Here is a 23,300-nt window from a genome sequence, read left to right on the forward strand (position 1 = left end):
GATCTAGTTTTGGTTTTGACGCCATATTCCCATTCTCTCCCCAGACCACGATTCTTTTGTAGTTGACGAATTAGTGGGTCGCTATCTTGAATACGCTCGATGACATTGCTTAACAGCTCTTACAGACCAAAAATAGTTTAGGCATAATCTTATTGAGGAGCTTAGAACTCGAAAGACTTGCTGAGGGGAGAAGTTATTCCGCTCCTTTATCTTAAGAGGGTGATCCCTGGAGAAAACATTTTCTCAGGGTCTATCAATCTACCTCAAATCATACACTTTTCAATAAAACCATCACTTCTCGTTCTTTTAATTTCCATTGATTAGAGGCCAAATCTTCTTAATCTTCCTTCTTCACTGCCTTCACTGTAAATAAAAATGCAAAAATCTTTTCAGTGCTCCAGATGTAGTTCCATCAGGGCTGGATTTAGATGAAGAGAGGCCCTAAGCTATTTCACTTGTGAGGCCCCCCCCCCCCAATCCCAATCCCCCACCACTACCCGACAGTGACAGTGTGACACTTTTAGATCCCACTGTATGTAGTCATTAAACAGTTGGTTTTAAAATACATTTTCGATTCACCGCGGAGCGGGTGATGCGATACCTGGAGAGGAGGAGGAGGAGGGGGGGGGGGGAGAGAGGAGGTGGAGGGGAAGGGGGGGGGGCCCACGGCGAGCGGACGGGCGGTGACCAAATGACCGAGTCGGGGACGGTGACGTAACTCGCAGCGCCTGGAAAACAGTGCACAGCACGTTGCGTGTGGAAAACAGTGCGCACAGACCACGCGAGCAGACCCATTGTGACATCATCAGCTCGCTTATTTTCTAAGTTATTTACAATATTTGAACATTTTCATAAATAACTTGAGAAATAATGCATCAAATTTTCAGATAAGGCGCTGTTTGACCACGGCGTAAATCTCTATCGTAATATGTAAAAATTTCACCGTTAGCGTGTCGTGTTTTCGAGGAGATGTGAAACGCACTCGAAAATCACACAAATACATACACATCCAAGTTCAGTTTTATAAGTATACTAGACAAAGGGGGACCCATTGGGTCCCGTCCCCTCAACGAGCGTGGGGGGGGGGACAGAGGGGGAGGATGAGGGATGCCGGGGGAGGAGGAGAAAGGCTGAGGAGGGAGAGGCGGGGGGGAGAGAGGAGGGGGGAAAGGGGGGGGTGGAAGAGGCCTGGGGGGGTGTGGTGAAAGAGAGGCAGGTGGTAATGGGGCGAGGCCGGGGGGGGGGGGGAGAGAGAAGAGGCGACCGAGGAGCCGAGAGAAAACTCGTGAATTCTCGGTAAATCTGAGCCGAGGCACGAGCGTACAGCGCTCGGGAATGTTCGGGAGTGCTCGGGAGCAGCAGTACAGAGCCCACTTGCTCGTTCTTTCTGCATCTTTTGAAGAACGGGGTGGGAGGGGTGGACGTCACTCGCTGTGCGTGGATCATAGGGCAGCAGGCCGCGATGAGCAGAGCCATTGTGACTTCATCAACGAGATCATCTCGTTTATTTTCCATGTTATTTGCAATATGTGAACATTTTCATAAATAACTCAAGAAATAATGCATTAAATTTTCACATAAGGCGATGTTTGACATCACTGCGTGAATCTCTAATGGAAAATATAAAAAATTCACCGTTAGCGCGTCGTGTTTTTGAGGAGATGTGAAACGCACACGAACCTCACACAAATACATACACATCCAAATCACAGTTTTATGTATAGAGATAGATATACTAGACACAGGCACCTGTTCCCCCAACGCAACCTGTTCCTCCAAGGCAATATTCCACCACTCACCCATAGCCCCCAACTGTTCAAGGGCTGTCATTTCGCCTTATTCACTCGCCCTCGTTTTGAACTATAAAATAAAATGCAATTGCACTTGGTTGCAGGTCTCGGTGTCCTGGGATAGCAACATTGTTGTGAGCAGGGCTACATTCCCATTGTGACGTCATAGCTGCAAGTCCCGGTGCAGAGGGAAGAATTTTTTATCGAATTTTTTAATCAAATCGGGGTTTTGTAATTTAAAAAATGTGAATAACTGGTAAAATATAACATCAATCTGAACGAAACTTGCGACACCACACCACACCACAGGGCAATTGTGAGTAAGGTGGTGGTAAGTAATTGTAGCGCTATCGTGTGCCGTTTTAGCATTCCGGAATCACATGGGCACACACACAGACAGACGCGCATAGAAACAAACAAGATGAGAGTTTCAGCTATATAGAGGTGTGTGTGTGTGTGTGTGTCCGTGTCCGTGTGTGTGTGTGTGTGTGTGTTCATGTTGGGTCTGTTTCCCCAACGGCGTTTGTGGGGGGGGGGGGGGGGCATCACACTCACATTAACCACCCCTCAAACACACAGGTGGGGGGAGGGGAGAAGAGGAGGAGGAAACGGGACCGATTTGGGAGGGAAAGGAGAGCGGGGTAGGGGGTGAGCGAGGAGGATGGGGAGAGAGATGTGGGGGAGGGGGGAGATGGGGAGGGAGGGGGATAGGGGTGGGGGGAGAGGGGAAAGAGTGGGGAGGGAGAGTGGAGGAGGAAGGGGAGAGAGAAGTGGGAGGGTGGGGTAGGGGCAGTGGTGGAAGAGGGACAGAGGGGAAGGGGGCGGGGGGAGAGGGAAGGGGGTGGGGTAGAGAGTGAAGGGGGGTGGGGGAGGGGTGAGGAGAGGGAAACAGAAACATAAGATTCTATAAGATCCCCCCTCAATCTTCTAAATTCTAGCGAGTACAAACCGAGTCTATCCAGTCTTTCTTCCTATGAAAGTCCTGACATCCCAGGAATCAGTCTGGTTAACCTTCTCTGTACTCCCTCTGTGACAAGAATGTCTTTGGGCATTGGGCATTGTGACATCACACGATGGAACGTTCACCAGGGGCTGGGGCTGGTGCAAAGGCATAGTAAATAGATCCATTCCGATTGGACATCTGCGAGCATTGGGCATTGTGACATCACACGATGGAACGAATCAAAAGGCAGAAAGGCAGCCGGACGGACGGCAGGCGGCAGCCACAGAGTTTTAAATATAGACTAGACCAAGTGCAGACCCGTTGGGTCTGTTTCCCTAACGGCGTTTGCCGGGGGGGGGGGGGGGGGGCGGGGGCAACACACTCACATTAACCACCCCCCAAACACACAGGTGGGGGGAGGGGAGGTGAGAAGATGGGAGGGAGGGGAGAGGAGAAGAGGAGGAGGAAACGGGACAAATTTGGGAGGGAAAGGAGAGCGGGGTAGAAGGTGAGAGAGGGGGATGGGGAGAGAGACGTGGGGGAGGGCGGGATGAGGAGGGAGGGGAGGATGGAGAGGGGAGGGAGGGGAGGATGGAGAGGGGTGGGGGGAGAGAGGGGAAGGAGTGGGGAGAGAGGAGGGGGAAGGGGGGAGAGAAGTGGAAGAGTGGGGAGGGAGGAGGAGAGGGGTAGGGTCTGTGTGAAAAATGTTTTTCTCATCTCGGTCCTAAAAGATTTACCGCTTATCCTTAAACTGTGACCCCTTGTTCTGGACTTCCCCAACATCTGGAACAATCTTCCTGCATCTAGCCTGTCCAACCCCTTAAGAATTTGTAAGTTTCTATAAGATACCCCCTCAATCTTCTAAAATCTAGCGAGTACAAGCCGAGTCTATCCAGTCTTTCTTCATATGAAAATCCTGACATCCCAGGAATCAGTCTGGTGAACCTTCTCTGTACTCCCTCTATGGCAACAATGTCTTTGAGCATTGGGCATTGTGACATCACACAATGGATCGTTCACCAGGGGCTGGGGCTGAGGGATGGGAGAGGGAGGGGGGAGAGAAGTGGAAGGGGAGGGAGGGGTAGCGGGAGTGGTGGAAGAGGGACGGGGGAGTGGTGGAAGAGGAACAGGGGTAAGAGGAAGGGGTGGGGGAGAGAGGGAAAGGGAGGGGAAGAGAGGGGGTGGGGGAGGGAGAGGGGTGGGGTGGGGTAAGGGGAGAGAAGTGGAAGAGTGGGGAGGGAGGGGTAGGGGGAGTGGTGGAAGAGGGACAGAGGGGTAGGGGAAGGAGGCGGGGGGAGAGGGAAGGGGGTGGGGTAGAGAGGGAAGGGGGTGGGGGAGAGGGATGGGTGTGAGAGGGAGAGGGGTGAGGAGAGGGAAACATAGAAATTAAGTGCAGGAGTAGGCCATTCGGCCCTTTGAGCCTGCACCACCATTCAATATGATCATGGCTGATCATCCAACTCAGTATCCTGTACCTGCCTTCTCTCCATATCCCCTGATCCCTTTAGCCACAAGGGCCACATCTAACTCCCTCTTAAGTTCCGATTGGACATATGTGAACATTGGGCATTGTGACATCACACAATGGAACGTTCACCAGGGGCTGGGGCTCCTGCAAAGGCATATGTAAATGAAACCATTCCGATTGGACATCTGTGAGCATTGGGCATTGTGACATCACACGATGGAACGTTCACCAGAGGCTGGTGCTGCTTCTATGGGTGAGAAGCCAGTTTATTTTTGAAATATTGGGGGGGGGGGGGGGGGGGGGAGGATTTTATTAAAAACGTGTACTTAAACACGACAAAATGTAATGAGGAGCGGATACTTAGAAAGAAAAATGAAATCTCTGCCGAAATGGAAAATATGTCGGCGATTCTGCGTCTGGTTTCGGAGTTGCAGTGAATCAAAGGAAGAAATGCAGCCGGCAGCCGTCTCTCTCTCTCTCCTTTTTCCCTCTCTCCTTTTTCTCTCTCTCTCTCTCTCTCCTTTTTCTCCCTGGTGCCAGCCGGGCCTAGGCACCTTTTTAGGTCGCCAAATGACGCTTTAGGCCGTCATTTAAGACGGTTTGCATGACGCGTGCTATAATGTGCTTGGACGAAGTGCGTAGTTACCAGTCGGAATTATGCTCAATGAAGCATTCACATATTATTTCTGCTTCAAATAAACTCACAAACTAAACATATTCACCACATCAATCAAGACATGATATATACCACAATGACATGCAGCAAAATTATAATACAGTATCTCAACTCTTTTTACACACTGCAATTAATGCAATTTCTATTAGTTATTTCCACTTACAAACAAAAATGTGGTTGGATTATTCAGCGTATGATCAACCTGTGTCAATATATCCTGGACCATGGTAACATATATGCTTAACAATGCACACTACAGATTGATAAAAGCATGTTTTCTGTGAAAGACTGAAAATTACCATGACATGGCCATAGCATGGGTCGTTATTGCTATTGGCACAGAAACACTCTCGCTTCCCACATAATTTATCCATAACAAAATATACAGGTTGCATGGAAATTTCTGAAGGCATTTTATGATAATAGCTGTTAAAACCGACCAAACCCATGACAGGTTAAACATTACACTAACTGACAAGAGATGGCCAAAGGACATAACTGCAGCAAATGTTCTTTTGGTAATATGTTTAAAGGTGTCAAAACGCCACATTACCGGACATTCAGATTAGATGTACGTGTTGTGAACAGCAATGAAGATACCCAGTTTGTACGCACCAGATTTAAAAAAAAATTACTGATAAACGCTGTTTCCATCATTCCCACTTCAGAATTAACGTTAAAATTTCAACTGAAATATCTCCTGACCGAATTTGTGACGTATATGACCGACTGTAGAAGTTAAACCTGGATAAATCCAACGTATAGTTGTGAATGTTGCTCATTCAATAACTACAGTACTGATACTCCGTATTAAGAGCATTGATTTTCCGTTAAAATGAATTCTGTAATAACCTATCAACGGTAGCAGTGACAATCGAACACTGCGGTTTTAATGTTTCACGTGTTCACAATTTAATCCATCTTTATGGACTAAAACAAATAATAACCTTGGGAATTAAAACACATTTGATTGCATTCCGTTATCAAACATAATCAATGTTCGCTCTGAAGACATTTCCAGCACAATAGGGTCAGAGAGGGGGGTTATGTGAATCAGTGCAGGGTGGATAGATGGCGGGGGGAGGGGGGTTGAGAAGGCAATCGGTGCGGAATGGATGGATTGAGGCATGGGAATTAGTGCGTGTTGGTTGGAGTAGGTAAAATTGTGAGGGGAGAGCGCGGGGGATGTCAGTGGGATTGAATGGTGGGATCAGGACGGGGGGGGGGGGGGATCTGTGCCGGATGATTGGGAGTATCAGTACAGGATGAATGGGGGTAGACAAAATGCTGGAGAAACTCAGCGGGTGCGGCAGCATCTATGGAGCAAAGGAAATAGGCAACGTTTCGGGTCGAGACCCTTCTTCAAACTGTTCCCCCCCATTCTTCTTGCTGTCATAATTATCTAATGATAAAGCGGATTGAGGACCATAATCACCTGGGTGTACATATCCAAATACACTCTGAAAGTGGCAGCACAAGTAAATAAGGCGGTGAAGATAATGTATTGGATTTTAGCAAAGTTAACCATTGCATAGAATATATGCGCTTGACTGTTGTGGCACGTCTTTTTCAATCATTAATTAGGCCACAGCTGGTGTATTATATTAAGTTCTTGCTGTCATACTATAGGGAGGACATAATTGCACTGCAGTGGCTGCAGAGGTTAATGCTGGTGGATGTCAGCTACTGGATGATGGTCAATACGGCAAGTTATTTTTTTCTTTTGCACTGGGATGATAATGGTCTTAAAACAGGTAGGAACCTAAGATTGGAATAGGGAGAGGTTAAAGATGTCCACCAATACTCTTGCAGCTGGTCCATCCAGGTCGAATCCAGGGACGGAGATGTGATCTCATCTGGAGGAAGAGAGGTGACTGCATTGAAACATACAAGATTTAAGGTTCCGAGGACACGATAGGAAATCTGTTCAGAGGGTGTTTCCTCTTGGGAGGAAATGTGGAATTGGCCCAAGGGTGCACAGTTTCAGAATAAAAGGTACTCAATTTAAATGGAAATGAGGTGTTTATTTTTGTGACTCATAAACTGTGCTGATAATTCGGAGGCTGAGCCATTGGGCACATTGGAGGCTGAAAAACGATTATTGTTGAGCTGCATGGGAGTTGAAGTTTATGGTGATCGGGTAGGAGAGTGGACGACAGCAATGTCAGATGAGTCATGATCTTACTGAATCATGGCCTAGATGAGAGAAGCCATTTTTTTCCCATTAATTTCTGGATGTTTTGTGAATGTCAAAGATTACAGTCAATAAAGCTGACAAGTTTAAAACCCGATGACCTTCAGGGTAATGCTTTTGTTTGATGTCAAATTAGTTCTATGAGTGCAACAGTCTGCTTTCCTTATACTTGGTCACATCTATGTGGCCACCTGGAAGAAACAGGGTGACCCTGGGATAGATAGATGCTGGGAGGAACCAAAATTTAAAGCCTTTAATATAGAGAAGGGATTATTTCAAGTAGAATTATTCTAATTCTTTTAGAAGTAGAATTATTCCCTCCAAGTTTCATTGGAAGCCTTTCTCTTCCTCAACAGCCTAATTCTCCAATACATTCCATCTATTCATTTAATCTTGAGCTTTCTCATAGGCATAGAGCTACATGCAAGGAAACAGGCACTTTGGCTTATCTTGTCCTGTTGAATGGTGGAGCAGATATGTGTCAAATGGCTACTCAGGAAGGAGCATGGAAAGCCAAACAAGAATCTCAGAACTACGTGGAATGAGTATGCAACAGGTTGAAGCAAACATCTTTAAAAGGAGTACCACAAGAAGAGTTAATATTTCACATCATTGTTGGGCTTAGGGGTCTGGCTATGATGGAAATAGATAGTCATTAATATTTTATTGACAGTCAATTTGAAATGGTTGGTACTTGGGAAAATATGTCTTTGAGAAGTCATATTTGAATCATCTTCTGTAGCTTTCTCTGGTAGCTCATTCCAGATACTGACTACACTCGGCAACAAGGTACTCCTGAGCCCCCTTTTCATTCCCTCCCCTCTCACATTAAGTCTAAGCCCCCCTAGGTTTAGTACCCTGTACCTTGGGGGGAAAAGACTCTGCGTTCACTTCATCCGTGCATCTCATGATCTTGTACACCTCAAATAAGGTTACCCTCTCAACCTTGTATGCTCCGAAAAAAACTTAGGCTTGGGTTGATTATTTTAATGGCCGCCGAGGTACAGTGAAAAGCTTTATTTTTATCAAATCAGATAATACCATACAATGAATCCAAACACAAGTACAATAGGTAGAGGAAAGGGAAAGATGCAGAGTGCAGAATATATTTCTCCGTATTGTAGCACAACAGTTCCAGTAACAAAATTCAATGTCTACAATGAGGTAGAGCAGAATCTGTGTGTACCCTACCTTATGGAAGGAATGGTCAGAAGCCTGATAACAAAAGGGTAGAAGCTGGTGGTGCATGCTTTCAAGCTTTTGTATCTTCTGCCTGATGGGGGTGGGGAGAAGAAATGACCAGAGTCAGAAAAGATTTTGATTATGTTGGCTGTTTTACCAAAGCAGCATGAAGTGTAGTTGGAATCGATGCTGGTGAATCTGGTCTGTATGACAGACTGGGAAACATGCACAACTCTGCAATTTCTTAGTCATTTAGGATGAGAGGAGAAAGATTTAACAGGAACCTGAGGGGCAACTTTTCCAAACAATGGGTGTATGGAACAAGCTTCCAAAGGAAGTTGAGGTAAGTAAAATAACAGCATTAAAAGACCTTTGGAGAAAATACATGGATAGGAAAGGTCAGAGGGATATGGGCCAAACACAGGTAAATGGTATTAGCTTAGGTGGGGTATCTTGGTTGGCATGGCCTCAAGAGGCTGTTTCTGTGCTGTGATTCATTGTGTGATTGAGGACGTGCAAACTTACGAAACAACTTGGCCTCCAACCTGGAGTTCAGAAGAATAAGGTGAAATCTTATGGAACAATTCTAATGGGACTTGACAAAGTAGATGCAGATTAAGTGCTTCTCATAATTGGAGTGTTTATAATCATATCATTGATGATGATCGCAGAGCTGGGGCTGCGGGCGTCCGGCCGCGGGCGGCGCTGGATTTGGAGCGTCGCGCAGCCAGGGGTAGAGTTGCCGGGGTCGGAGCTCCAACCGGCGCCGCACGCGGCCGGACGCCCGCAGCCCCCAGCTCCGCGATGTTTGGAGTCGGCGACCACAGCGCTCCGGTGCTTACTGCTCGGCGTCCCGGTAAGGCATCGCCCGCTCCCCGCCTCTCCGACCAGGTAGGGGACTAATAATTAAAGTTTCCTCCTTCACCCCCACCCCACCACATAAGATCCCTCCAAACTAACTGACTAACATTTAAGCAATGATTTACAATGATTCTCCGGGGAGGAGGCAGCCGCTCCAGACTTTTCATGCCGCCCGCGCTACCTACCTAATCTACGCTAAAAATCTTCCATTCGGAAATCCGAAAAATTCCGAAATCCGAGAAATGTCTGGTCCCAAGGCTTTCGGATAAAAGGTTGTGCACCTGTAATAGGGTTCCTTTGCCATTGTAATATTTTAAATGTAGAACGTCTTATTTGGTAGACCTTGATAATTGGATGTGTGTTCCATAACTTCAGATAACCTCTAAGCATTTATTGAAAGGCTACGTTATCTGTCTGGGTTTGCTTGAAAAGAAATTGAAACATAGAACCCAATCTCTGCAGATACAAATTGTTTTAATGCAATCAAAAGTTCCATTGTCTAGTTCTTTGTCAAGAAAAGAAAATATTCTTAAAAGTAATCAGTTCGACCGGAGGGTTTACTCATGATTCTGATACTTCTAAACACTCTAGCAAAATGAATTGTTGTGAGTTTGGAACATTATTTCCAAATACATGAAAAGGTTTGTTTGTTCATCTCTGTCATTGTGTTCATGTCTCAGTCTCAGGTCGCTTTATAAATCTTATTCGACAACTTGCCAGAAGAGTTAATTCGCTGAGGTTTTGTTTGTCAGCCATTATTATGCAGGTGTGTTTTGACAAGAAATGAAGTGGAGCTGATCACTGTGATTTTCCTTCTTGCTATTCTCAAAATGGGACGTGATTGATGTTGAATAAGAAAGTAAGATTGATTGCCTTGAATTGTTCCTTAATGCTGGATAAATGCATACAGCTGAACCTGTTCTTTTATCATTATGGTATGGTTTACTCCACTCTAAAAGCTTAAAGTGAGGAACTGGTCAGCTTTTGGGTATAGGGAGGTTTCACGGCAGTCGGGTCACGACCCATGACCCGTACTGTTGCTACGCTACGCCAAGTGGAGTACACGTGATGAACTGCAGGTAAGCATTTACCATTGTTTCCAGCGTAGCGGGCCCGTTAAAACCCGCCGAAATTGTCAATTTTTGCGCTGTAAATAATTATGGAAATCGGGATAAGCGTGTGAGACATTTAGCCTTCTTCAGAATTCCAATAGTGAGGAGAAATGACGGTAGATAGAAGCGAGAGCTGAAGGGACAATAACAGCCAGAGTGCTTGGCGAACATTGGCCGTTTGCTCACTGCATTTCATCAACTAAGGCATTATTTGTGTTTTTTCTTGATTCCTTTGGCATCTAAAAAGTTTCAGAAGTGATAAATCTGGCTGTAAATTTTTTTAATCCCATGGTTCTCAAGTGGGGTTTTACATATAAAATGAAAACGCATCTGAAGAAAAATTTACAGCCAGATTTATCACTTCTGAGCTTTTTAGATACCAAAAGAATCAAGAAAAACCACAAATAATACCTTACCGTTGATGAAATGCAGTGAGCAAAAGCGATAATTCCCAATATTTTCAATTTCGATATCTGCACAGCCAATGTTCGCCAAGCACTTTAGCTGCTGTTGTCCCTTCAGCTCTCACTTCTCTTTACCTTCATTTAGCTTCACTTTTGGAATTCTGAAGTTGGGTACATGTCTCTCACACTTACCCCGACTTCCACAATTTTTTACAGCGCAAAAATTCTACATTTTGGCGTTTTTTAACTGGTAGGAAAGTACCCGTTTCTTGCATTAATAACATATACCGGAAGTTACGGATGTCCTCCAGATGGATTGGCGGCTCCGTGCATCAAGCCCTATGACCCAGTGACCTTACGTGAAACCCCCCTATATACCAGTGAACGACATGTGCCAGGCATGCTTCATCTCCAAAGGAGAGTCGAATCACCTATCCATGTCATTGCACCATTGCCATCATCAATTATGCTCGATGTTCAACAATTTCTTTTGTTCGTGTGTTTATAAATAGTAGATTCCAGATTAAATTCTACACACAGTCTATTTTTAACATTTATTTTCTTTACCTGACAAAAGTCAATGACACCTCTTGACAGCTAGCTATCAATCTGAGCATTTCTTGTGACCAGAAACTTGACAAGATCAGCCAGTTAAAGATGTCTATTCCAACAGGTCAGAGCAGGTTTCTAAACTGGAGAAATCAAAAGCAGAATGGGAATCATTTTGCAGAACATTGTTGTTCGGTCCACACGGATACTCAGATACCTGTCACTTTAGTTTTCAAACTCATTTTAACACTGAACGCATTGTCTTTAGCCATGTACACTGTTTTAATAAAGCTCAATGTAGACGCAAGGAACAGTTCCTCATTCTTTCTTCTTGTTACTTTATTGCCTTGCAGCACAACATTGAATTTCAGCTATCACAGATGACATGCCCTCTGTTTTTGCCTGAATTGCCCGATCTGATCTAAAGTCTTTAGTCTGTAGTTCAGACTCAGATTTTCATGTCACAGATGCTGCCTGAGTAGCTTGGGCATTCTCTCTTATTTCATATTTCCAGCTGCTTTTGTGCTCGGTGTGTCTCAGTTGCAGCATTATTATTTTTTCTTCTCTCCCCTTTGATTTAGCTCATCTCCTTCTGTTTACATATCCTCCAGTTAGATCAGTTGTAATTAATAAACCTTTGTCACCTTATCACAGAAATCCGTTGAATCTCTCATTTTCCCCACCTTCCACTGGAACTTGTTCTTTTAAACTTTTTGTAGTTGATGATGAACGCACTTCTGCTTAATGCTGCAGCTGCTGTTGAGTTTATTAAGTATTTTCTTCTTTTTTTCTGACAAAAAGCCAACGCCTGGCTCTCCAAACCATTTCCAGTCCAGTATTTAGTACCTATTCCAAAATGGCTGCTGATAACATTATGACTCGACCACATTGATGGATCTGAAGTCTGAACAGTGAAGGCAAGCATACCATACACCGTTGTTACTACTCATTCTACTTGTGTTGCCAGTTTCAGAGAGCCATGGTCAGTTTGCATGTGGCCTTACTTTGGCAATGGAGGAGGCCAAGGACAGAAAGGTTGATATTGGAATAGGAGTTAAAATGATTAGCACCCAGGACATCCAGCAGGCCTTGGCGGACAAGGTGCAAGTCGTCATCGTGTAGTATATGCTTGGTCTCCCCAATGTAAAGTAGGCCACAATTTTGTAGATGAAATTTGAAGAGACATTGAGAACCTCTGTCTATCTTGAAGGGCTGCTATTGCCCCTAGATGGAAGTAAGGGACCAGGGGTGGACTTCCCCCCTCACTTCCATTCAGGCACCCCTGATCTTTTCCAGACGCCCTACATCTCTTCTCTCACTTCCATCGAAGGACCCCAGTAGCCCTTCTAGGTACTGCACACCTCTCAAATATCAGTAGCAGGTCTTTTGTAACGGGCAAGAGATTTCTCCGCGGTCCCGCAGATTCCGCGGATTTTGAAATCCGTTAAAAAAATATATAAATCTCTATAAATCTATAAATGGCTTTCCACGAGACAGTGGGGCCAGGGCTGATGATCGAGGGTGTTGATTGGACGAGAGTGACGTCGGTCAGCCGAAGTGGCGGGCGGGATTGAGGATAGAGCGCGGTGATTGGAGGAGGGAGGCATCCGGGGGCGGGACAAGGCGAGGCTTGGTGGAGCGTGGCACCGGGGTCGGGAGCGCGGGTAGCGGCGGCCCCGGGGAAGGGCAGTGGAAGAGTGGGCACTGGGCTGGGTAAGGTCGGGGCGCAGCTGTAGGGCCCGAGGCCTTGTCGGTGTCAATAAGCATTTTAAAGCAAGTAGAGGGAGTGTGTGTGAGACCTGGTGAGCAGAGGGGGGAGTCTCTGAGTGTGAGTAAAGGTGAGGGGACATCCCTGTGAGTGTGAGCAGTGAGGGGTTCCCTGTGAGTGACCAAAGGTGAGGGGTTTCCTGTGAGTGTGAGCAGTGAGGGGGTCCCTGTGAGTGACCAAAGGTGAGGGGTTTCCTGTGAGTGTGAGCAGTGAGGGGGTCCCTGTGAGTGTGAGCAAAGGTAAGGGGGGGGTCCCTGTGAGTGCGAGCAAATGTAAGGGGGGGGGGTCCCTGTGAGTGAGTGCGGAAGACCCTACGAGAAATTAAGAGTAAACTGATGAGAAAACTGTGTCATTTCAAGGCACAATTATCTCAAAAATACTGCATGGAATCCCACCAGGGGGCAATGCCCCCATAGACCCCCATCTTTCTTTCTCTTATCTCAGTTTTTTCCTGGCTCATGCCTGTTTGTAAGCTGGCAATTTGGATATTGTTTGAAGATCATGATTTGCCCCATTACTTTTGAAGTTATTAATATTTGGGAAGCAAAGCTTATTTAAAATAATTTTGTCTATTGATTTGCAGTCCACGACTAAAATGTTAGTCATTTTTTGAAGAAAAACAACAGGTTTATTGGTAGGCACTTGTAATACAACATATCAGTGCACGTGATTGACAGCTTGGGTTGATGATTGCAAAAATCTTTTCATGTTTTTTCATTTGTTCCATATCGAAAAATTGCATTTCCAGGATAAGGAGGGTTACTAAATGAGAGTTGGTAGTAGCTCTGTCATGCCCTGTTGATCTGCAAATTTCCCATCTCCTGACTGCGATTGTCGGTTGCTTAACACACACAAGCTATAAGCATTGTTAAACATGAAATTGCTCTCATAATTGTCAGGGAAATTAGGATTTGCATTGTTAAATCCATCTGTAATCCTTCTGACTTGCAACCTCTGTAATTAAATAATACCATGAGTTTGCAAGTAATCACCCTTTGCAAGCATTTTAACTCGTTTCTCCAGACCGTTTATCCTATTGGTATAAATTTAGCATATTATATACATTGGACTGTGATATAATTGTCTGCCCTGTGATGGTAGTAGATGATTCAGATTTGCTAATCTTTAAATTGAGAAGAACTTAATTCCTTTATCTCTTTTCCTTCCTCCTCCAAGTCTCATTATACATTAAGGATACCTGAGAATTTTCGGAAACTTTAGTAAGCCTGGGACTTGAGTTCTAGGTAAAGGCAAGATAGGCTGTAACTTTTTTCTCTGGAACATAGGAAGCTGAGCGTGAAGTATACAAAATCATAAGAGGCATTGGTAAAGTGAATGCTCTGTCTTTTTTCCCAGGGTAGTGAATTCTGAACAGACAGCATAGGCTGAAGGGGGGGGGGGGGGGGGGGGGGGGGGGGTAATTTTCCACTCAGAAGGTAGTCTGTATCTGGAAGAGGAAGGTATAGAAGCAGATACAATTCCAATTTTCAAGATAAATTTAACAATTTAACAGATAAATGGACAGGAATGGTTTAGAGGGCTATGGGACTAGCCAAGATTGCTAATTTGGTCGTCATGGACAAGTTGGGCCAAAAGACCTGTTTCCACGTTGTATGGCAACTGGACTTGCTTTAACTATATTTTTACCACAACCTATCTATCTGCCAACCTACTGCCTAATGGCCGGTTCTCACGGTGCGACCTGACGCAAGATGTCACCAGAGTGAAGTGGTCGTGGTCTAGCACGATATCACACGATATAACGGGGGGTAGATAAAGAGTTCCCACGGTACTCGGCAATTCTGTCATTTGTGCGAGTGACTTGTCCGTCTCCCGATCTTTCCCGTTAATCGTGAATGAACATTGTGGACTGTAGTGTAGTTAATCACGTGGCACAAATTATGTCACTTTTTTTCACACACTATATAAATATCCTCCGTTTGTAGAATTGGCTCATTTGCAGACATGCCTATACAAAGTTGGTTCGAGTACAGGCTGGTTGTTATTTTCATTGACGCGCTGTATGCATTAGCGCAACATGTGCATCGAAAACGCTTGCGTGAAGGCAGAAGGGTGAGATTAATTAAAAAGAGAATTAAGAGGAAGTCTCACTGGGTTAAGCCCATGTTTCAACGGAGACCTCAATTTGGACAATATGAGCAACTGCTTAATGTGCTGTGCGAAGAGGATAAAAGTGCATTCAAAAACGTTGTCAGAATTTCACCCGAGCTCTTTAATGAGTTAAAGAATAATTTGGGACCTCTGCTGAAGAAGACTGACACTGTAATGAGAAAGGCACTGGTACCAGGGTTGCGCATAGCAATCACCCTCCGCTACTTGGCCTCAGGCGATTCTTATAAAAGTCTATCTTACAACTTTCATGTCGCCACCAACAGCATCTGAGGTATTGTCCGAGAAACCTGTGAGGCGATCATCCAATTTTATTCAGCTGAAGTGATGGAATGCCCCAGTACACCAGATGCGTGGAAGAGAGTTGCACTGGGGTTTGAAAACAGGTGGAACTTTGCTCACACATGTGGGGCTTTGGATGGCAAGCAAGATCACCCTCTCCCTGCTCCAAGGAGCCCACAGGCAGTGGTATCTCTGGCATCTCCTCTTGCCTCTCCACCTGTCTCTCTTGCTGAGTCTCCTCCTCATTTACCTGCATGGCTAAAAACTTTCTGACTTTCTTTGACCCCTTTCTTTGCGCTTTTCTGAGAGGCATCTCTGCAAGTCTTACTGTGAAAAAGATTCTCAAACAATGACAATTAGGTGGGACGTCCTCGATGGACACGTGGTCCATTGGCGATATTGAGACCACCTTTTTTACTCACCTTATGTCCCCTCTGTCAAGCTTCCGGGTTTACCGTTCGCAGGAGTTCCCACGGTACCCGCAAGAGTCATTACGGATATCGCACGGATATCGCACTGGCATCTGCGTTCATACAATGTTGCAACGCTCACCAAAAAGTGCTCAAGTCACTCTTGGAGAAATTCAAAAATGTTTGAATTTTCTCCCGACCGTACAAAGTTACACGACTACCTGCCGTTAGCGTCACGGAGGTCCTCGGTGGTCCACGAATGCCGTACTGTTATCGCAGGAGGTTCCCACGATGTTAAACTCTTGTTAAGTCTTGCGTCAGGTCGCACCGTGAGAAAGCCCTTTAAGAATTTTTTTAAAGGTGAATTATGGAATTTCCAAGGAGCAGCTATTTCTACAAAGGAAACAATGCTTGTGATAACTCATCAAAACTGTTGTGTTCAAACCTCTTGAGAATTTCAAGCGTTTCCCTTTTTTTTTTTCAACGGTGTGGCAGGGGTGGGCTGGTTCACAAACACAATACTCACCACTCACCCATAGGTCCCAATGTTCACCACTCCCTAGAGAGGGGGGGGGCAGAGAGGGAGGGCTCCCGACACCCCCCCTCCTCCTTCCTCTCCCCCCCTCTTCCCCATCCCCCGTTCTACACACACACACACACACACACACACACACACACACACGACCCGTTTGGTCTGTTCCCGCGGGGGGGGGGGGCAGCCTGACGTCATTGCGCAATGCCACGCGCTAGGCGTACGCCGTCAAGACGCTGCGTGCGCCCGTCGAGACGCTGTGTGCGCCCTCAATGCGCCTGCGGGCCGTTGACGCGCGGGATTTTCGGAGAGTGCAAGCCCGCAGCGACGGCGAAAAGCAGTGGAGCACCAGCTGATCTGTGCCTTCCGCCTGCGTGACAGAGCCGGGCCCGGGGGGGGGGGGGGTGAGGAGGAGAGCCGGGCGGCAGCAGCCGTTATGGTGGCTTGTCAGCAGGAGGCGAAAAAATGAGTGAGTGGGGGGAAGGATTTTATTTTAAATGTTTACAGTAAAATGTCTAAATGTAATGAGGGTTGGATATGCGAATGCAAAAGTGAAATCGCTAGCGAAATGGAAAAAATCAAAGGCCAAAAATCTAATTTGAAAATCTAATCACACACACACACACACACACACACACACACACACACACACACACACACACACACACACACACACACACACACACACACACACACACACACACACACACACACACACACACACACACACACACACACACACACACACACACACACACACACACACACACACAGTTTTGAAAGTATACTAGACCAAGTGCAGACCCGTTGGGTCTGGTCCCCGAACGTGCTTTAGACCCCGGTTGGGAAAAATGTCGGCGTTTTTCGAGCAGAGCCGGGCGCCAGCAGCCGTTATATTCGCTGGCCAGCAGGAGGCGACAAAATGCTTCAGACCTCGGGTACTGAGGTATGGTGGGTGGCCAGCTGGCGGCGACAAAGTGAGTGGGGGGGGGGGGGGGGGGGGTTTTTTTTAAAATGTGTACATAAAAATGTCCAAATGTTTAAAGGAGTGCATGAGTGAATGTAAAAGTGAATTAGCTAGCGAAATGGAAAAAACCACGGAGTTTCAGCGTGTGGTTTTGGCGGACCAGGGAATCAAAGTCCGAATCTGACACCCACAAATTCGTTTCCCCCTTTTTTTTTTCAACGGTGTGGCAGGGGTGGGCTGGTTCACAAACACAATACTCCACCACTCACCCATAGGTCCCAATGTTCACCACTCCCTAGAGAGGGGGGGGGGGGGGGGCAGAGAGGGAGGGCTCCCGACACCCCCCCTCCTTCCTCTCCCCCCCCTCTTCCCCATCCCCCGTTCTACACACACACACACACACACACACACACACACACCCCTCTCGCACACTAACTACCCTCCCGATAGATAGGTATGACTAGACCAAGTGCAGACCCATTGGGTGTGTTCCTCCAACGTGCGGGAGGGGGGGAGGGGGGGCGCGGCAAGGGGCGTCACACGCACTAACCACCCCCACACACACTAACCACCCTCCCGCACACACGCTGACTACCCCTCTTGATATTATATGAATATTATTAATTTGCTCTTTTTACCCCATAACCGCCCTATCCACTGACGCATAGTCCCCACCTCGCAGGCGGGAGAGGGGCGGGGGGTAGAGAGGGAGGGGGGTAGAGAATGGGGAGAGACAGAGAGAGAGAGGGGCAGAGACAGAAGGGCAAGAGACAGGGAGAGGGGGGGGAGGAGGAGAGGGAGGGTGGGTGAGGGTGGGGGGTGGGGGAGGGGAGAGAGAGATGGGAGGAGAGGGAAGGAGAGCGAGAGAGAGGGGGGCTAATAGGGGGGGAGGGAAGGGGGTAGGAGAGGGGAGAAGGGGGTTTAAGGGAGGGAGGGCATGAAGAGGGAGGTGGCAGAGAGGGGGAGAGAGAGAGAGGGAGGGACACAGAGAGAGAGAGTTAGAGGAGTGGGGCGGGGCGGCAGGTCGCGGGGGCCCGAGCGAGCCCGGAGGGCTCCGAGGACCAAAGATCTTATAGCGAGCTATAGGCTCTTTGCTGAGGACTGCCAAAAGCTTCCGCCCGTGTTACAGAGGATCGGGCCGCGGGCACGGAGAGGAGGTCGAAAAGAGGGGAGAGGGGGGGGGGGGGGGAGGGAGGGGTGGAGCTGGGCGAGTGAGTGCGCTGCGAACAGCGGAGAGAGACAGAAGCGGCTTGACTCTCTGGAAACCGGCAGCTGAGCGGGCGGGGGATGGGTGGGGCGGGGCTTCACAAGCTGCGCCAACAGTGAGGAGAAGCTTCTTCAGCGCCTGAGCGATTTGCAGAACAAAGATCCTATAGCATAGAAACATAGAAAATAGGTGCAGGAGTAGGCCATTCGGCCCTTCGAGCCTGCACCGCCATTCAATATGATCATGGCTGATCATCCAACTCAGTATCCTGTACCTGCCTTCTCTCCATACCCCCTGATACCTTTAGCCACAAGGGCCTCATCTAACTCCCTCTTAAATATAGCCAATGAACTGGCCTCAACTAGCGGAGCAGAGCTGTAGGATCTTTGCTCTTTGCTGCATAACTTTCTCGATCTTTCTGCGCCTTTTGAAGTACGGGGGGGTGGGTGGGCTAACGTACCTCGAGGAAAACTGCGCATGCGCGTTGACAGCAGCTGCATTAATCCAGAGCGGTGGGGTGGGGGGGCCACGAGGAAAGGCATTGTGAGGTCAGCAGCTGGGCAACCTTAATATTTTAAAAAGAAATGTCAGTTTGGTTATAAATTTTAGCAACTATCTCGGGAAATAATTGACCAAATCTATAGAGGATTGGATTTTTGAAATCATAAGGAAAATTTCTACAAGAAGATGTAAAAATGTCACTGTTATTGTAACGTCAGCAGCTGGGCAGCGGTCAGATTTAAAAAAAAGGTCTGATTGATCAACAATTTTAATAAAAAAGCCTGGAAAATAATGTACCGAATGTACAGAGGAGTGGATTTCTAAAATCACAAGGAAAATGTCTACTGAAATATGTACACACACACACACACACACACACACACACACACACACACACACACACACACACACACACACACACACACACACACACACACACACACACACACGTGTATGTATATAGATATTGTTGACAAACAATTTAGAAACACTGGCTTTTTACATTTTTAAACATGCAATGCCACTTATTTTTCTTTCAGTTACCATGCTGCATTTATCGACATCAATGCCTCGACATCTTTTACGGGTACATCCTTAGAATTGTCGAAGAGTATTGGTGACAAATCTACAGAAGAAATACTTCATTATGCAGACCGAGATGCAGATGATAAAAGTGTAGCCCATCAAGCTGTAGAGGATGCTGGAGAGGAAGAGATGGCAGACTATGCTCAGGATGAATATGTTGAAGAGGAAGAAGGTATACAGTATGAAAGCAACGACACTCATCTAGGAGACGGCCAAATGGATTACTCGGTAGAACAGGGCGAAGAGGAGATGTACAATGATGAAGTGTTAGACCTTGTAATCAATGACCCTCTAGATGATGAATTTCAAGTAAGTCCTTTTCTGTTGTATCATTTCAGATAACACTTCATCACCAGGATCCAGGCTGATTTTAAAACTATTTCAGTCCCAGGAGAGGAGTGAAAATTAGACCTATTATCACTTGCTGTCAGTTTCTTTATCTCCTGTCTGACAAAGTTTATGTTGACGGCTTGTTTGGAGGTAGGCAATACCCTTCTGACAGGCTTAGAGACTGCTCGGCATTATGACCTTGAGGGTTGTATCTTTGTGAAAAACCCTGCATTGTCTGATGCAGATGCACTGCCAATTGTCAGCACAGTTAAGGTGAAAAGCTTTTTTTATCAGCAGATTGGATGGGATCTGATTGAGCCCTGTAAAGGTGCATAGATTACTAACCTCTTTAGAATGTTAATTTTCTAGAAATGATTGATGTTCTTTGCATCCTTTCTTTCAACACATAGCAGCTTTAAGCTGAATAAAGAGATTAACTCTTAGCTCTTGAGATGATCTCTAGTGTCGAAGCATTTATCATCATTAAATGGGTAAAACCACAAGTCAAGTATATTTTTGAATAGGAGGAAATGCTGATCTATATAATACGTCTATTATGAATTTTTTTTGCAGGATAAATTTAATTAGAAGGTAGTAATTTCAAAAAGTTCTAATTTCACCGATTTATTCCCAAATTACTTGTGTTGAATGTGGAAAGGTGGATATTATGACTGTATAAAATGTTATAAATTAAATGGTATATTTATAAAATTGCAGCTTTATTTTAATACCTTTGTCTGCACCCAAAAACACACTTCCAATTTCCCTTTAATTGATAAGTTCAATTTACACCCATCTTTAAATAATAGGCAAATTCCCCTTTTAGACCACCATTTGAAGCTGGCAAATTCACTCTATCAGTGAAAATGTCCATCAAAGTGATTTGAGCCTCAACACCTTGACCATTCTAGCCTCTGGTGAATTTCTGGACATACTTTGCTGATGTAGAAACCAGAACTTTGCTGGTATTTTGTAGACCTTTTTAAAAGCTTGTGTGTGTTATTCGGCTGGGATAACACAACTTTTCCCTGAATTGAATACATGCTCATACATATCCTGAGTAATGCATATGCAGTGCAAGCCTTAGATAATGCAGTTTCTTAACACTTTAAATTCATCCTTGATGATCAGGAATAAAGAGGATGACTTCCGGCAGATTTGAAAACTACATGATCTCATCCGATTTGTTTGTATTTTTGATTGTTTACAAAATACAGCATGGAAACGGGCTCTGTTGGCACACCGAACATCGATCACCCACTCGCACTAGTTCTATGTTATCCCACTTTCGCCACACACTAGGGTCAATTCACAGAAGCCAGTTAACCTGCAAACATACACGCCTTTGGGTTGTGGGGAGAAACTGGAGCATCTGGAAGAAACCCATGCAGTCACAGAGAATGTGTCACAGGCAGCACCCAAGGTCAGGCTTGAACCTACGACCTGAAAGTTTGTAATGCTGACCATTTGGCAAGGTATGACATGGTAGACTTTTCGAGAAGATTAAGGCACTAGATTCAAGACATGCTGGCTAATTTGATCTAAAATTGGCTTAGCAATGAGCTGACCTCATGGAAGGATATTTTTCTGATTGGAATGTGTAGGAAGGTACTGCAGATGCTGGTTTACACCGAAGATAGACGCAAAAAGCTGGAGTAACTCAGCGGGACAGGCAGCATCTCTGGAGAGAAGGAATGGGTGATGTTTCGAGTTGAGACCCTTCTTTAGGATGAATGTCACGAGAAAGGGAAACGAGAGATATAGACGATGATGTAGAGAGATATAGAACAACGAATGAAAGATATGCAAAAAAGTAACGATGATAAAGGAAACCGGCCATTGTTACCTGTTTGTTGGGTGAAATCGGGAGATGGAGAGAGTGGGAATGCCGGGGTTACTTAAAGTTAGAGAAATCAATATTCATACGACTAGGTTGTAAGCTTCTCAAGCAAAATATGAGATGCTGTTCCTCCAATTTGCGTTTAGCTTCACTGACAATAGAGGAGGCCGAGGACAGAAAGGTCAGTGTGGGAATGGGAAGGAGAATTAAAGTGTTCAGCACCTGGGAGGTCCAGGCGGACTGAGCGAAGGTGCTCAGCGATATGATAGCCCAGTCTACGTTTGATCTCTGGGATATTAAGGGCGGCACAATGGTGCAGCGGTAGAGTTCTCTGCCGCTGTAATGCAGCAACCAGGTTCAATCCTGACTATGGGTGCTGTCTGTGTTCTCCCTGTGACCACGTGGGCTTTCTCTAGATGCTCCAGTTTCCTCCCATACTCCAAAGATATACACGTTTGTGGTTAATTGGCTTTGGTAAAATTGTCCCTACATTGTCGGATAGTGTTAGTGTAGGGCAGAGGTGTCAAACTCGGGGCCGGCGGGCCGAATGCAGCCCGCGAAGGGGTCCAATCCGGCCCGCAGGATGAATTTCCCGATGCCAGAGCGGGCTGCAGCTGTCCCCAGTGCCAGATCGGACAGCGTTCGCGTGTGCACTTCGCGATCCGGCGCAAATTGTCGCATTTTGCTCGTGACCTAAAATCAGTTAAAATTAGTTTGACACCCCTGGTGTAGGGGATTGTTGGTCAGCGCGGACTTGGGCTAAATTACCTTTTCCGCGCTTTATCTCTGAAGTCTATGCGTATTGATATCTGGGGATACCCTACTGATCTTAATAATTTCTTTGTTTTTCCCCTTTTCACTCCTGAATCACCTTCAAACCATTCTCCTTTTCAACGTGTTGCTAACTTTGTTCAAAGCTCTTTCGGGAAGCTTATCAACTGCGTTGTGTTAGTCCATGTCGATGACCCTCCATTTCAAATGCAAATACAAATATGGATGCATGCGCTCACCCTCACCACCCTCCCCAACACACAGGTGCAATGCTCCCACTCTCACTTGCAAACACAACCTCCCTTGAATGCATACACAACCCCCCTCCTCCTAGTTACATGGTTGGATATTCCCCACCCACAATACTGATCCTACTTTAATTAGTCATTAACCATCTAAACTATAGTGTGACTTTCACTGAGAGTTGATTAACTTTCAAAAATTAATTACAATAAAACTAATCCTACACACCATCGTTCAGAAATCCACATAATCAGGTACGATCATTCATCTGGAATATGAGGTGTTGTCCAGAATGCAAGTGGAGTCTGTAAGCAGAGCTAGGTGTTTGGAGAGCGATTGGGACCAGGATCTGAACTGTGGGCCAGTGCTGGCATTATGGTGTGGAGCATAAGAGGTCATGAATGAGCATTCCAGCGTGCTTGTATATTTACTGCTCCCTTTGAACTCATCGGGTTGACTGGAAGATATATTATACTGCTATGTAATATGTTTAAAAAAGTGTTGCATGTTTGAGTAACATCCCTTTGTCCGGAACATGTGTAGTCTGGCAATATG

The 23,300-nt window shown here is 46.0% G+C and overlaps 1 protein-coding gene across 2 annotated transcripts in view; it reads left to right on the forward strand.

Annotated features, from left to right (window-relative positions):
- The window catches only part of rbm33 (RNA binding motif protein 33), a 151,516-nt gene that overhangs the window by 23,950 nt on the left and 104,266 nt on the right, over positions 1–23,300 (forward strand). For both annotated transcript variants that reach the window (XM_033044324.1, XM_033044332.1), the window contains exon 5: positions 19,516–19,870. In XM_033044324.1, coding sequence (XP_032900215.1) covers positions 19,516–19,870 — 355 coding nt within the window. The remainder of the gene's footprint in view (positions 1–19,515; positions 19,871–23,300) is intronic.

This window comes from Amblyraja radiata, chromosome 2 (genome assembly GCF_010909765.2).
Source record: "Amblyraja radiata isolate CabotCenter1 chromosome 2, sAmbRad1.1.pri, whole genome shotgun sequence".
NCBI lineage: Eukaryota > Metazoa > Chordata > Chondrichthyes > Rajiformes > Rajidae > Amblyraja > Amblyraja radiata.